Raw genomic sequence first — 16,750 nt, 5'->3', positions numbered from 1 at the left:
TTAGAGCACTAATGAGAAATGTATTCTAAACCTTTCTCTTCTCGGGAATTATTGATTTGCTTTTATTTCTCAATTAAACCTGAAAATAAAAGAAACCTTAAAAGCATATCTGGCTTGTTAATGCAATCGATTTAAAAATATAAATCTGCGTCTCTAAGCTATCTCTCTCTACCTACTACAAGCGCAAGGGAGTGTGACTCACTTGAATAAAGTTTCAGTTGTGATCAGACCCTGGAACTGAGCAGGTGTGCACCTGTGCGTCATCTAGTATACTCAGTGAACCAAACCATACCTAGCACTGACCATGGCAAACCTTAAAGGATTTACATAGAACGAAATCTATTCAAAAGTGTTTACTTTAAAATAAGTGTGAAATAGATATTGTGAATTACATGTAGTGAGAGTCCATACATCATACAAGTGTAAGTTATGAAATTTATAAAACTTTATGGGGGGGGGGGGATAAGAGGCTATTTTTGAATAATTTTCAGGTTATTTTGATAATTCTCATAATTTTGTATTTACTTTGAGAGATAAACTTGAAAATAGATAAAATACTGAGCTTGTTGTATTCTGCTACAACAAGGGAAATATATATTTTTATTAGAAAAACAGAGAGTATGCCATTTCCATAGAGAATAGAATATATATTAGAGGGGAATTTAAAGAATCTCTCGGTATGAATTTTTTCAGTCCCTTTCAGCCTGAAAGGGAGTTCAAAGTGTACAAATCATGTAAATGTTCACAAATTGTATGCAGTAGAGTACATTAATACAATATGTTCCCTAGACTATTAACATTTCAATTTCGAATTTTTTAAACTGTTAAATAAACTTTATAATTTGAATTAGGTAAATAAAAACATCATTTGATTTATAGTTATAACGGAAAATCATCGCTTGTAAAGTGGAAGGCATAGAGTCTATGTCAAATGATCATTGGTCAATTGGTTTAGCCTATTTCATAGTTTGGTTTTCTTTTAACAATAATTTTAGATTTTCTATAAAATGATATTCCAGGGCCCAAAAGGTTATATAGCATAAATATGTAAAGTACACCTGCAGTATGGAAACAGTACAACAAAATGGCCGTTTTACACTTTTTTCTAGTAAATTTTCCTCTAATATATATTCTATTCTCTATGGCCATTTCACATGATTTATAAAACCCCAATGGTGTACAGTAGTTGTACTATACTGTACACATCATGAGTTTTACATTTTAAGTTGTACACACTGTATAATTTACCAGTTCGAATTCACACTCTTATAAACTATTATATTGATTTTAATAATAATAATGAAAAGAGAAATTAGAAATTAGAATTTTTAACCAATCAAAGGAACACTCCCGTTGTTTTACCCAATCAAAATTTGAAGCAAATCGGTCAAAGGTTTATCGACATGACATCAATCAAACAAAGAGCTAGATATTACCAAAGAATTATAAAGTAAAGATAGTTATTTTAAGAGGTGTACGCATCTTTTGTACTGCAGTGTACTGTCTCTGGGCGGTAATGTAAACACAAGACGTATGTCACAGCCTGACATTGGATCCATCTTTCACATAAAAAATCAATGAAATATTGAGGTCATACTCATAGGAACGATTATATGAATTATCAAATTTATCAAAATTAAATGCTTTTATCCTCCTCGGATATTAGAGTAACACTGATGCATCTATTCTTGTTTACAAACACAGCCCAGAGAGAACTGGTTTCAATATGTACGCAGAGTATACACTACATCAATTAACTCTCCTTGCCTTATTACCTTGGATATTACTTTCTTACTTTTAAGTTATACCGGGCAGACATGCCATATTTTATATGTTTTCTGAGAGTGAGCAGTTCAAATAAAATTTAGTTTAGACACATTTAAAGACGCAAACTGTATGAGAACATGTCTTTCAAAACATAGCGGAAATGAGTCGACGGAGGGGGGGGGGAGGTTTGGAAGAAACTATAAAGCAGACCAGGAAGAAGAGGGGGGGGGGGCTTGGGAAAATAAAATGTGTATTCATTGTTTAACTTTATTAAAATTTCTTAAGACCTAATTGTGTGTAGGATATATATTTAGCTTGATAACAGACAATCTCAGTAGCATTGTTGTTACAAAATTTTATTAAGTCATTAGGTTGCAGTTTCCGCTGCGCATATCAGAGAATGTAAACTCTAAAAAAATATTTAGAAGCGTTTTTTTGCTTAGTTCATCATAATTTTGATTCGTACTTATTTTGCGCAGGTTTCAATGTATCAAATATCGCATTAAAACTTGTAAAAATGTGGCAACTTGTATGGAATTTTAGATCAAGAGCAGATACAGGGTTACCCACAAAGGATGAGACGTAGGAGACGACTGTACGGAATTTATACCGACTTTTTCCTTATATTTATGATTCAATACAAATATCTATCTTTCTTTATAAAATTGCTAAATAAGACAAAGAAGATCGTTAAATTTAAAAAGTTTAAAGTCGTCTCCACAGTCTCATCCTTTGTGAGTAACCCTGTATATAATTGTATTTGATTTACAAACAAAGATAACTAATACATTGCTTGCTCTTTACGTTCTTAGATTCATGATCAAGGAAGAAATAAAAAGTTTGAACTGAAAGAAATATTTGCTTTGAATGCAACGTTCAGGGCTTGGTATGCGGGGGTGCAGTTTATTATAGGCATACAAGCAACCACATCTACCCAGGGTGTTTATAATTCAAATCTACATATTTTTTAAGTAAAAAAACTATCGTTTCATTAAAAGCGTAAGAAAAAGCAAAAGATGGATTTTACGATATCTTTTTAAGTCCAAAACAAACCCAAAATTATATATAATCTTAATCTGAACAACGCCAAGGATTGTCTGTGTTTAAATATACTCAAAAATCTTTCAAATAACACGCAACATTTATGATTCTCAGAAAACCAAAATGTTGTGTTTTTTTAATTTTTATATTTTTGGAAAACTATACTAATTTCCTTATCTTAAAGTACAAGAATCAGATCCTAGATTCAAAATTAACACTTTAAGGTGCTAAAAGCGGGCACATTTTTCTTCAAGGTTATTTATATCGTTTTTGGTTTAAATTTTGTTTTGTATTGAAGAGTACATTCAATGTGTAAAATTGTTCAATTGAACCAAAAACAAAACAAAAACATACTTTTTTTTCAGTTTATTACAAAAATTAAAATAGTGCTGATTAGTTAGAACTAGAAAACTGAAGATTATAATTTATTCTAATTATTTACATTGTATAATGTATAAAGGTGTGGCACAGTACACACCTGTCCACCAGGCACCAGTCTGCCCTGCAGTCTTTCTCTTTTATTTAAACATCCCCCCTCCCCCCCTTCCCCGGCTTCAAACCTTTGTATATTTACATGTCACTTTACTACCTGTTATCCCTTTACAATCTGCTCTTTCATGCACAGTCATAGAGAATAGAATATATATTAGAGGGGAATTTAAAGAATCTCTCGGTATGAATTTTTTCAGTCCCTTTCAGCCTGAAAGGGAGTTCAAAGTGTACAAATCATGTAAATGTTTACAAATTATATGCAGTAGAGTACATTAATACAGTATATTCCCTTGACTATCCATTTCAATTTCGAATTATTTAACGCTGTTAAATAAACTTTATAAATGATATTCCAGGGCCAAAAAGGTTATATAGCATAAATATGTGAAGTACACCTGCAGTATGGAAACAGTACAACAAAATGGCCGTTTTACACTTTTTTCTAGTAAATTCCTCTCTAATATATATTCTATTCTCTCTGTGCTCAGTATATTTACACAATATCAACTTTTATTAAATCCTTCCCACATTTTTACGTTTTCTTTAGATGAATGTTTTAGGATTAACATTTTTTAGTCTACATTACTTTCAAAATATTCTTTTTCGATGGAATAACTATAAAGTGCTTATTTAAGATGAAATTATCTTCTTACTACGCATTTTAGATTGAGTTTAAACAAAACATGATATCTCGTTTCATTTCATCCAGTGTATATTCATATCCATCATTTAGTTTTTACTGATTTATGTTTTTACTTTACTCATCATATTAAAACAAACAGGGATATATATTAATATTGAAGAAAACAATTGCTTTTTTGGGGAATAAACATCACACAGCCCCTTTTCCTTTTTCTCATGCCCGCTTCCACTTACAGAATATACATATTACATAAAAACCATTGGTTTTGGATAAAAAATGGACTGCATTAATTCACTCGATGCTTAATATCTATTTAAATTAAAAACTAAGTGTGTCCCAGAAAAGGTTCCATAAAAAAAATGACAATGATCGGTTTAAAAATCGTTCTATTAATATTATGTTTCTTGCAAGAATACCGAGACTCAAATCACGAAAACGACATATGAAGAATGTGTCTAGTTATAAGTAGGACACACTTCAGTACACGTTTGATTGTGTTTCTAGTATTTGTGTTGTTGGGTTTACACCTTGGTCAATATACGTTTATCGTATCCATACTCAACTGGGTCAGATCAAGGAAGATACACAAGGAATATGTTTGTTTACAAAATGAGTATAATTCAGTTTCTGGGAGGAATATAAACAAAACTCAGCTTGAGCAGTACCGGAGTTTACTTACATTCCAATCTGAAATTGCAGTACACTTTTGATGTACACAAAGATATGGAGGTTCCTTCTTGATCTTTCTTGGGCAAGATTATCTGTTTGTTTACTCACATTATGCTCTTGTCCTACAATAAACATCCTTGTTTATCTATCATATCTATCTTACATCGCATTAAAAATTGTACTTTTATCTTGTGACAAAGTATAATCCTCTTAATTATAATTACTGTCAATCAGTATTAACAATTTTTAATCTTTATCTAAAAAAAGTGTTATCTGTAAATTGAAAACTTTCTTTCAAGGCTTGTTTAGAGAGGAAACTAAGGATCCTCTTCTTTAGACGGATAAAAAACTAGAAATTTGAAAATCCTTGAATTTGAGAAATGACGAAAACTATAATGCCAACGATCGTAATAATTGTGAATTCAATAATCAAATCAAAAGCAACTTATTTATCTTTGAATATTACAAAAACAAATTTTTAAATATAGTGAACTTTTTTAAATAATGAGATTTTTCATTTTACAACCAAATACGTTTTAGTTGGCCAAGACGGTATTTTAATGTTAGTTTAGGATGTGTCAATGCAACATCACGTAAAACTAACGTTAACTGTCCGTATCGACATATTTTAAGTCATATTTTAATCTCTAACTCAAAATTTGTCAAAAATAGCGCATAAGACTTCATTTACAGGGTGTCCCAATAAACATGGGAATTAAGTGAAGATTTTAATATCGAAAACGCCTGGTCTTGAGATTTTCAAAATGAGGTCCATCATATTTGTATCTTCAAAATTAACGGAGATATTGCAAAATTTGTAAAAATTTCAATTAATATTATTATATTATTAATATTATTATATTATTACACTATTATTATTATATTATTATATTATTAATATTGTCTAAATATCTTATCTCTGTCAATTTTTAAGACACGAGAAAGGTTTAGACCACTTTATGAAAAGCTCATAAATATGCATTGCATTAAATATCATGAAAACAAAGACGACTTTCAAATCGTCTCTCAATTCTCATGTTTATTGGGACACCCTGTACATTAATATTTAAAATGTATTGTCCAAAAATAGCAATTACAACAAATTTGCATTAAAGGAGTCAAAATGGATTCCAAGGTTAAGGCTCACTGAGCTAATAAACAGGACCTTTATTTACTCTTTAGTATTTACTGTGGTACATTGACGGTCCCGGAAATAAATGATAAAATGGATTTAAAATGTTATTATTGGCCCTCATTCGGAGAACGAAGAAATGTGACACTTTTTAGAAGGGATGAGGGGAAGGAGGGGCTTCAAAATTAATTTAGTATGAATAATGTACCCTATAGTTTTAACATTACTCGTCTCTTTCCTTATTTATAGAATGTAATCATAAAAATGTATTCCAAAATATTTCTGAAAATAAAGTAAAATAACTCATTCTTTATTAGTCAGAGGACATTCTAATAAAAACAACAAGTCACGAACGTGAATTGAGAAAAAAATAGATTACATGTTTGAGACCAAAAACTGTTTTCTGTCGTAAAACTGAAATTCAATATGAATTCTGAATTGAATTAAAGTTTATCAGAATGAGTCATGATACTGGAGTTATAGTTCATATTACTCAGTGCTCATAATGCACTTCAATCTACCAGTTCGGAGAAATTTGGAGACAACAGATTTAAATGCGACTGTAATTTCACTGTTCAAACTAATTTCCAGTTTCAAGAACGAGTCTTAAAGTTTAAAGGGACTGTAAGCGTATTTTTAAACCTTAATCTGATCATGATAAAATGTCATTTTAGTGACTCGAAAAGTAATTACTTCTGTGAATTTCTTCATCTTTTCGTATAAGCAAGAAATGAACCACAAATGAAGATAAACAAATTTATGGATATCTAATTCATACTTAAACAACAACAAAGCTTCTAAGTGCACAGTCTAAATCGTGCATTGTCATCTTTGCATGAATTGGGTTATATCAAATTCCGCTTACAGTCCCTTTAAAGGGACAAATCTCCGAGTTTCCAACTTTTATATATTCAATTTCAAATGGCAAATCTTATTTTAATCGCTGTTGCCCAATGAAGTTTGCAAAGGGTTTAAACTGCTGCTGAACATCAAATGCCATGAAGCTTAATTATGGAAAGCTAAAATCGATAAATTTGATGAGAGAAGGTTGTTCTCCAAGAAAAGCGGTTACATTTGACACAAGATACTGGCTGAGAGGGGGAGGGGGGGGGATAGATTGATATTTTGTCAAACAAAAATTTGACATTTCACCTTTACAACCTGAACCCTAGCCAACCCTAAACAAATAGTTGTAGCAACCCCCATGGAGCCAGATAGATACATATATAGATAGTGTAGAGGATAAATAGATGTAAAAAGTGTTAGATAGATTGAAAGATAGATAAATGGAGTGAGAGAAAAATAAATAAATATAGATAGATATAGATTTATAAAAAGGTCGAATAGATAGGTATATAATTTAAACATATGTAGAAAAACTAGACATAAAGTACATATCATCTAATAGATAAATATATTGATAGATATATTTAGATAGATACATATCCTTGAAGTGTTATCAAACTGTTAAACGGATATAGAGTTATACATATCCACCACAATCAAACATTAAAACTACAGACAGTTTACAGACAGTTTACAGACAGTTTACAAACAGTTTACAAACAGTTTACAGACAATTTACAGACAGTTTACAGACAGTTTACAAACAGTTCACAAACAGTTCACAAACAGTTTACAGACAGTTTACAGACAGTTTACAGACAGTTTACAAACAGTTTACAAACAGTTTACAAACAGTTTACAGACAGTTTACAGACAGTTTACAAACAGTTTACAAACAGTTTACAAACAGTTTACAAACAGTTTACAGACAGTTTACAAACAGTTTACAAACAGTTCAAAAACAGTTTACAGACAGTTTACAGACAGTTTACAAACAGTTTACAAACTATTCTTGTTCGATCAAACATTAAACCAAAGACAAAATAAAACCTTTTATTCCAAAAGGAATAAAACATCATATTCCAAATGGAATCAAACATTACATTCCAAATGGAATCAAACATTACATTTCAAATGGAATTAAACATTACATTCCAAATGGAATTAAACATTACATTCCAATTGGAATTAAACATTACATTCCAAATGGAATTAAACATTACATTCCAAATGGAATTAAACATTACATTCCAATAGGAATCAAACATCATATTCTTAAAGGAATCAAACATCATATTCCTAATAAAATTAATCAAACATCACATTCCAAATTAAATTAAACATTTTATTCCAATATGAATCAAACATTTTTTTCCAATATGAATTAAACATTACATTCCAAATGGAATCAAACATTTCACTCAAAGAGGAATAAAATAAAATATTCCATAAGAAATAAAACATCACAATTTATAAGTTTAATCAAACATTTGAATCAAACATTTTTTTCCAATATGAATTAAACATTACATTCCAAATGGAATCAAACATTTCACTCAAAGAGGAATAAAATAAAATATTCCATAAGAAATAAAACATCACAATTTATAAGTTTAATCAAACATTATTTTCTAGGAAGAAACAAACAAATCGTTAAAAAGAAATCAAACATCATATTCTAATAGAAATCTAACATATCATATTCCAAAAAAACTCACACGGAATATTTGAAAAATAAATCAAACATCATATTTCAAGAGAAATCAAACTTATCATTCCAAGAGGAACTAAACATCATTAAGAGTAATCAAATATTACAATTGTGTATCTTTCTTACAAAAATTAGTTTGCAACATATCAAAGGTTTTTAATGAAATAAAAAAAATCGGTTCTAGGTTAAATGTCGAGGTTTTGCTACGTTTTCTTGATGCGTGTTTAACATTTTCCACAGTGCTTGTTTTGCAGCAAAAAATCTTCTCTGAATTTTGTATTTGATTGAAGTATAGACCCTGTAGCTGCAGGTTGAAGTCTGCTCTCAATCTTGAAGTATAAAACATGACTAAGAAACGTTAGAACCAAACAGAGATAACCAGATTCGGTTAGACGTTAGAATCCGTCAAGCTTTCCTCAAGCTGTCCATCCAATCATCTGTTCATCCATCAGCTTTTTATTGATCTGAAAATTCAAACAATTTATACGAATTGGCTTGATATTTTTATTCATTTATTCAATTAGTTTCAATTCTATCAAGTTTCTGCAGAATTAAGATTCACAGCTTTATTTGCTGCGATAAAAGTAACATGCCCTTGGAAGCTAGAGAGAGAATGTGGGGGGGGGATGTGCGTATTTTGGGAGGATTTGTTGTATTTTCATTGTGTTGTTTAAAAGATTAAATCATTAAAACTACAATTTTAAGAAGATCATTAGTGTTGTTTCTTTGCTGAGCATCAATAGCAAGCATACATGCAGGAACTGGGCAATGAATTCAGTATCATAAATATCATTTTGAAAAAGTTTCTGATTTTTTCTTTAAAAAAAAAATAGCGGATTGGCCAATGGCCATGCATAAAGTACAAGCTGTTTAATGAAAGAAATTTTTACTTTTTTATTTTTATTTGTAAAATTAATTCTGTTTCAGAACGCTGAAGCAATGTTGTGGTTAGAAGAGGATCTTCATATTTTGGCATTCTACTGGAACTAGAACCAGTCATTTTCAAGCCGTGACGTTTTAATTAAACATCAGATAAAAAACTACAAGGTAGTGTGAACAATCAAACGTTGGGTATCCTAGTAAAATTTTCTTGTAATTTTACTATTTTCCCTTTCTATAAAAGCAATATTTAAAGTATATTGTCGATTTTTTTTTATTGTAAATTATAATAATAATAATAGGCTGACAGGTAAAGTCCATGTTTTAGCGAAAATAAATGTACTCGTTTTCATGGGGCCGCGCCGCCATTGATCGTATTTTGAGTTGTTAAGTTCAAGTGTAATTTGAATGCATGTATCAAAATAAATCTAGCTCCGCCTTTTTCTTGTCTCTAAGCAATCAAGAGCACNTATTTAGTTTGACCTATTTCATGAATTTACCCCTCCTCCCCTCCCCTTAACTTCCAACTTTGCAAATATGTTTGCGAAAATACCCAGTTTAGTTTCAACTCTCTCAACCCGCTTAGCGTCAAAATGCCTGAATATTATTTCAAGCCAAAATCTAGGTCCGTCCACTTTTATATATTCCTTATCTGAAAAAAATCTTTAAATTGTATTTTTAGTCGTTTTATTGGTGTTCCATCTTCAAATCCTTAAAATGATTAAGAAGTTTAAAAGTATAGCTTAATTGTCAAGCTTTCGTCCCAATACTAACATGTAATTCCATACATGGCTACATCGAGCAATTATGAATTATCTTTTTACCTCATCATTAACTGATTTTTCAATCTCAATCTTTCTTTCTTTTAACGAAGAAATATTTCTATTTTAGACATGGTCATGGTTGACATTCTTGGTAAATTAGTTTTTATCACTCTACTTGATTTCCGAAATAATTTAGCTATTCAGTTTTAGTATTTAATTCAGTCAACTGTTATATATGTTGCAACTTTTATATAAAATATTTAACATTTTCAAACTATCAATGATAACTTTCTGTCCCAATGAATTTAATAAATCCATAACAAATTTTGAAATCATCCGACCAAAACTTCTCTAATAATCAAGTACATTATCCAGGATTTAAAGAGAAGGAGGCCGGGGGGGGTAAAGTTTGGAGGGGGGGGGGTGTAATCCCAACCCCGGATGTTTAGTATTTTGGTTTTACCTCGGATTAGCTTTTAATAGGTTTTGTTTAATAAACAGGAGGACGGAAGGAAAAGGTTTGGAATTTAGGGAAGACGAGGTTTGATCTTTAACACCAGGGAGGCGAGTATAGGAGGGGTGGAGTACTTTAACAACATGGAGGCGAGTATAGGAGGGGTGGAGTACTTTAACACCAGGGAGGCGAGTATAGAAGGGGTGGAGTACTTTAACACCAGGGAGGCGAGTATAGGAGGGGTGGAGTACTTTAACACCAGAGAGGCGAGTATAGGAGGGGTGGAGTACTTTAACACCAGAGAGGCGAGTATAGGAGGGGTGGAGTACTTTAACACCAGAGAGGCGAGATTAGGAGGGGTGGAGTACTTTAACACCAGAGAGGCAAGTATAGGAGGGGTGGAGTACTTTATCACCAGAGAGGCGAGTATAGGAGGGGTGGAGTACTTTATCACCTGGGAGGTGAGTATAGGAGGGGTGGAGTACTTTATCACCTGGGAGGCGAGTATAGGAGGGGTGGAGTACTTTATCACCTGGGAGGCGAGTATAGGAGGGGTGGAGTACTTAATTACAATTAAGAGGGCAAGAGGAAGGGTGGAGTACTTTTAAACCAGGGGCAAGAGTATAATATATGAAGGGTGGAGTAGTTTAACACGAGGGGGCAAGAGTATATGTGAAGGGTGGAGTAGTTTTGAACCAGGGGCAAGAATATAATATATGAAGGGTGGAGTACTTTAACACGAGAGAGCAGCAGTATTGGAGGGGGAGAGTACTTTAATACTTCCTTATTAGAAACCCCAAACATGCAGCACAGGCACCAGGCATAGGCATAGAGTTTTCGGGAAACGTTAAGGACTGTTTTATATCAAATTCTCATTACAGATACATCAGTGAAGAATAAATCAAGTTCCCATGATCAATTATACACTTTACATAAATGATGAAATAAAAGTAGGAATGATATGTAATAATAAAATAATAATGTTATTTCTAGTTTGAGGATGAAGGACTGGGGAAATGAACTCTGGGATAGATTTGATCTGGTTCTGGAATTCAACAAAAAGGAAATCTAACCAAGAAAATATTTTAAATGATGAAGATTTTAGTTTTGGAAACAAGGTACAGGCTGACCCGGTACTTCAGGAACACTCACGTTCCTTTTTCAATTTTCTACAGATTTTCAGAAATAAATATGAATGTTTAAAGTAACTATTTACAACCAGAGGTACAGGGCAACCCACAAAATATTAAACTTTTAAAACGACTTGAAACTTTTTAATTATGACATTTTGTCTTTGGTCTGACATGTACATGTACCCTTTTTGCTAAAAGAATTGGCAAAGAAAAAGAAATATGAATAAAGCTACAATACGATAAACCAATGGTACTGAAACATATTGAATACATTTTGAATTTTCCATGAATTCTCAACCTTTGTGGGTAACCCTATATAACTAGCAGAATACAACAATCCTGTATTTATTGGTTTGGGTTGATTGTAGGAGATCAACGATCTGGACTCCAAGTTCTCCAGGTTTCTCAAGGAAAGAGGAGACCTTGAGAAAGAATATGCTAAAAGTTTACGTAAACTTGTGACCAACTATACACCCAAGGAGAAGAAAGAACAAACTAATGAAGAAGAAACTTCCCAAAACAAAGCATTCAGGCGAGAGAAAATAGTTTATGTACAGAAAGTTTATGTTTACACCATCAGGTTGCAAAGATATAGGGATTGTGTCAAAGACTCAATTTCTTTCTGGGGGGAATGTATACAATCTTCTAACTCAGTCCTTGTTATCAACACTGAAATGATGCGTAGAAAATATTATAAAATTTGAAAAAGATAAAGAATCTTGAAATCACGAAAATCCTAATTCGTGAAACTTAAAATGAATATTTCACATTTATCTAGACCTCAATTTCACCAAGTCATAGTCAAATTCTTCTTGCATACATTGGATGAAAAAAAAGAAAAAAAAAGAGAAAATTTTTTTTTCTAATTTAAATTTGAATAAAATAAATAAATAGAAAAAGAAATTCAATAAATTCAAAAAAAATATTATAATTCATAATTGATCAAAAATCAATTTGAATTGTCAAAATGGTTTATGTCTAATCAATAAAAATGATAAATGAACGATTTAATTGATTAACATCTATATATTTTTAGATTATTAATCCAAGAAACAAAGTATATCTCAAACCAGCATGAGATCCTGGCTGAAAGTTTATCTAAAACCTTAAACAATGATATACACAAGAAGGTAACATATAATGAAAACTAACAAACGGACAGAGACAGACAATATTCATAATCTCAAAAACCTAATTTCTCGAACCAAACTTCTATTTTCTAACAATTTAGTTTTGATTTTATAAATTCTCCTCAGTTAAATAATCAAAGTTTGAAATATCAACTATTGCGTTGCAAAAATATAAGGATTAGAAAATTAGAATATTTAGAGTTTTCCAACAGACTTTATTAAAACTTAACTTATTGTGGGATAGTTAGAAGTATAGAAGAAGAAGAAGGCCAATGATTGCAAATCCAGCACATGTACTTGGCTTAATTAAAACTAAACTTATTGTGGGTTAGTTAGAAGGATAGAAGATGAAGAAGGCCAATGATTGCAAGTCCAGCACATGTACTTGGCTTAAGTCACAGCAAAAACTTTCAAGTGTCACACACAACCTGATAAATACCTTTACTCACTCATTGAAATCCTATGATAGATAGATAAACGCAAGCATTATAGAAAATTGTCAAATGTAATTATGCATATCTATTATCTAATTACTTGCTTGAAAAGTTTTTATTGGTTTAAGACTGAAATGTTTATTGCCAATAATAAAGTTGTAAACGATGATGAAGATAATGACGACCATACTGCGAGCATAATTAAACATATAATTAATTAATTTATAATTATTTATTCAGATAAAAGAGTTTAACGAGGTTACCAAAAAATGTCAGAAAGAAGCGAAAAAACTCGGCGAGGAGAAAGAAAAGTTTGGTAAATGAAAAATTAACATGATTTCTAATTATCTATATCCATAGTTAACACTGTATACACAGAACTACTACAAATTAATTTATTATATTTTACAAAATTTATTTTTTTATACGCAAATTAATCATTTTTGTAGTTTTCGTACATTGATAACCAGAAAACTCTGTAATAGGAAGACGACTTTAAGAATCAAGTTATAACTTTAAAAAGCCCAATGAGCACGAGACATAGCAATTGTGCAGTGTAAACAGACTCATTTAACTAAATTAGCGACCAAATAAGTGTCCAGTAAAACTATTTGCTTTGTAACAGGATCAAATATTTATTTTTGAAATGTCGTCTTCATATCTTATTGTATTCTGGTTATCACTGTATGTAGATAAACAAACAATTACACTGCTGCATTGCAATATAATTCATGTAATTGTAGTAATTTTTCCTCTGAAATCAACTATTGCTAATGGTCTGTTTAGATGAGGGCTAGCTAATTATTAATTTGCATGTCTGCAGTATGATCAAAGCATTATCTTAAGGTTTTCTCTTTGTATAATCGTAATTTTTTAGATAAAGGATTGGAGAAAGCGAAGCTGAAATATCAACGCTGCTTCTTTGACTGGGAGCAGTCTGAGCAGGAGTATAGTAAAGCAGAGAGCAGCACAGATATATCAAGGAACCAGGTACAAGGAATAAATTAGTTATGTAAAGAACCGCAATTTCAAAATAATAAATTTTGAAGACAAAAAAGGGTTAGGTTAATCGGTTATTTTATCCGACCTAGGTCTAAAGGATAACTTTGAAAAATCGGACAAACTTTAGAAAATAGTGAGTCACTTGAAATTACGTCTACAGTCCCTTTAATATGACAAGTTGGACATAATAAAAACTGCTAGTGCATATTTTCAATGCACATAAATATAAAACGTGGTCGTTTTTACATTTTCATGTTTATAGTGGGCAAAGTAAAAATAGAAAATGTAGTATGTGTATAATTGTATGCTAGATTTTTCCTTATTATTATGGATTACTTCTTCCCGTTTTTTAATTCCTGTTTACTAATTCCTGTTTACTAATTCCTGTTTACTAATTCCTATTTACTAATTCCTATTTACTAATTCATGGTTATTAATTCCTGTTTATTAATTCCTGTTTACTAATTCCTGTTTATTAATTCCTGTTTACTAATTCCTGTATATTAATTCCTGTTTACTAATTCCTATTTACTAACTCCTGTTTACTAATTCCTGTTTTTTTATTCCTGTTTACTAATTCCTATTTACTAATTCCTGTTTAATAATTCCTGTTTACTAAATCCTGTTTATTAATTTATGTTCACTAATTCCTGTTTATTAATTTCTGTTTACTAATTTCCGTTTACTAATTTCTGTTTACTAATTCCTGTTTACAATTTAGATTGAAAAGTTAAAGAAGACTTCCACCTCAAGACAACGACAATGTGAGCAGTTAAAGGGAGACTACGCCAGAGAACTAATCAGGAAAATAAATACTTTTTTAATACAATTCTTATTTATAATGATGAAGTACTCTTCATATTTTTTACATAACATTTTTCTTTCGCTTTTTTTTTCATTATCTTAATCTTATTCTCATATAAACCATTTCTATCACTAAAATATTAAATTTGGCCTTGAGCAAATTCGATAAAAAATTGTTGCGATGATGGTTTTTACAGTTAAAAAAATTGAAAAAATTACATTTGTTGTCTAGAGCTAACGAACAACAAAAGGAATACTATTATACTTCTTTACCTACAATACTCAATAATCTACAGAACCTTGAGATATCTAGGTAGGTTGGTAGGTTGGTAGGTTGGGAGGTTGGTAGGTTGGTAGGTTGGGAGGTTGGAAGGTTGGTAGGCTGGTTGGTTGGGAGGTTGGTAGGTTTGTAGGTTGGGAGGTTGGAAGGTTGGTAGGTTGGTAGGTTGGTAGGCTGGTAGGTTGGTAGGTTGGTAGGTTGGTAGGTTGGTAGGTTGGTAGGTTGGTAGGTTGGTAGGTTGGTAGGTTGGTAGTTTGGTAGGTTTAAAGGTTGGTATATAGGTTGGTAGGTTGGTAAGTTGGTAGGTTGTTAGGCTTGTAGATTGCTAGGTTGTTAGGTGGCTAGGTTGCTAGGTTTCTAGGTTGGAAGTTTGGTAAGTTGCTAGGCTGGTAGGATGTTATAGGTTGCTAGTTTGCTATGTTGCTTTTTTGGTAGGCTGCTAGCTGGTTACTAGTTTGCTTGGTTGGTAGCTTACTTTGTTGCTAGGTTGCTAGGTTGCTAGGTTGTCTTGGTTGGAAGTTTGCTAGGTTGCTAGGGTAATAGGTTGGTAGCTTCCTATTTGCTAGGTTGCTAGGCTGCTAGGTTGTCTAGGTTGGAAGGTTGCTAGGCTGCTAGGTTGTCTAGGTTGGAAGTTTGCTAGGTTGTTATATGTTGTTAGATTGTAAGATTTGTAGGTTTAAGGGTAGGTAGATGTTTGTAGATAGTTATCAGGAAGGGCTCCTAACATTTATCTGTACTTTAATTGAAATTTTTATGGGAAGTAATAAAAGTTTTTATGGGAAGTGATATACCGTCATAACATTAAAACATATTACCATTAAATTTGTTATCAATTAATTTTAATTTAGAGGAAACTTTTTGAAAGGAATACTGAAGCAGGCTGTACAAGCGGAGATGGATATTATGCCTATAGTGGGTGAGTAGTAGTTCTGACCATATATTTGTTGTCGGATAGGAACAAGATTCTGACGATGAACAGATAGACAACGGAATAACCCTCAAATCAAAATCGATAATGCAGAAAACTCTTTATTTCCTAAAAAAATAAAATTGATAATAATGCACGAGTTTGTTACAAAGTTTTATAATTTTACAATGAAAAGATTCTTACGATCTAATTGGGGATGAGAGGTTAAAACCGTCGGGGAGTCCTAAGACGTTTTTTTTATACATTAAACTTCTGAAAAGAATGACAATTAAATGTTAACGAAAGTCACTAATTCTTTGTTTAATATTTGAAGTGGTTCACAATTAATAAAAGTGTTTATATTCCGTTGTCGGAGAACAAAGAGAAGCGGGCTGAAATTGTTTGGTTTGGTTTCTCGTCTCCGAGAGGTGCTTTTAGGTTGAAGACGACATTACATGGATGGGGGGGGGCTTAATGTTAATGGTTGACAATGGTGTTCCTGTCTCGAGAAATTGATATAACACTGTGTTAAAAGTATACGAAAGTTCATATATGTAAAATTTAGAAAATCTTAAACTTAAATCAAGTGACCAGAACTATCACCAATGGCAGAGCCGTATACTGGTCACGTGTCTCCACCTGTATCACGTGACCACTTTACT

At 31.7% G+C, this 16,750-nt stretch overlaps 1 protein-coding gene across 2 annotated transcripts in view; it reads left to right on the top strand.

The window, feature by feature from the left end:
- The first annotated feature begins 212 nt into the window (after positions 1-212).
- Positions 213-16,750, top strand: part of LOC111699698 (cdc42-interacting protein 4) — a 27,078-nt gene continuing 10,540 nt past the window's right edge. Inside the window, exons 1-10 of one of the 2 annotated variants that reach the window (XM_023470421.1) lie at positions 213-422; positions 9,229-9,348; positions 11,392-11,461; positions 11,900-12,063; positions 12,568-12,661; positions 13,336-13,411; positions 13,973-14,085; positions 14,819-14,901; positions 15,134-15,214; positions 16,030-16,097. In XM_023470421.1, the coding sequence (XP_023326189.1) occupies positions 11,399-11,461; positions 11,900-12,063; positions 12,568-12,661; positions 13,336-13,411; positions 13,973-14,085; positions 14,819-14,901; positions 15,134-15,214; positions 16,030-16,097 (742 nt within the window). In that variant the 5' untranslated portion in view covers positions 213-422; positions 9,229-9,348; positions 11,392-11,398. The remainder of the gene's footprint in view (positions 423-9,228; positions 9,349-11,391; positions 11,462-11,899; positions 12,064-12,567; positions 12,662-13,335; positions 13,412-13,972; positions 14,086-14,818; positions 14,902-15,133; positions 15,215-16,029; positions 16,098-16,750) is intronic. The other variant, XM_023470422.1, reaches the window with a different exon arrangement.

Source organism: Eurytemora carolleeae, unplaced genomic scaffold (assembly GCF_000591075.1).
Source record: "Eurytemora carolleeae unplaced genomic scaffold, Eaff_2.0 scaffold324, whole genome shotgun sequence".
In the NCBI taxonomy this organism is placed as follows: domain Eukaryota; kingdom Metazoa; phylum Arthropoda; class Copepoda; order Calanoida; family Temoridae; genus Eurytemora; species Eurytemora carolleeae.
The sequence above is the reverse complement of the archived record's forward strand: the minus strand, read 5'-3'. Positions and strand labels throughout refer to the sequence as shown.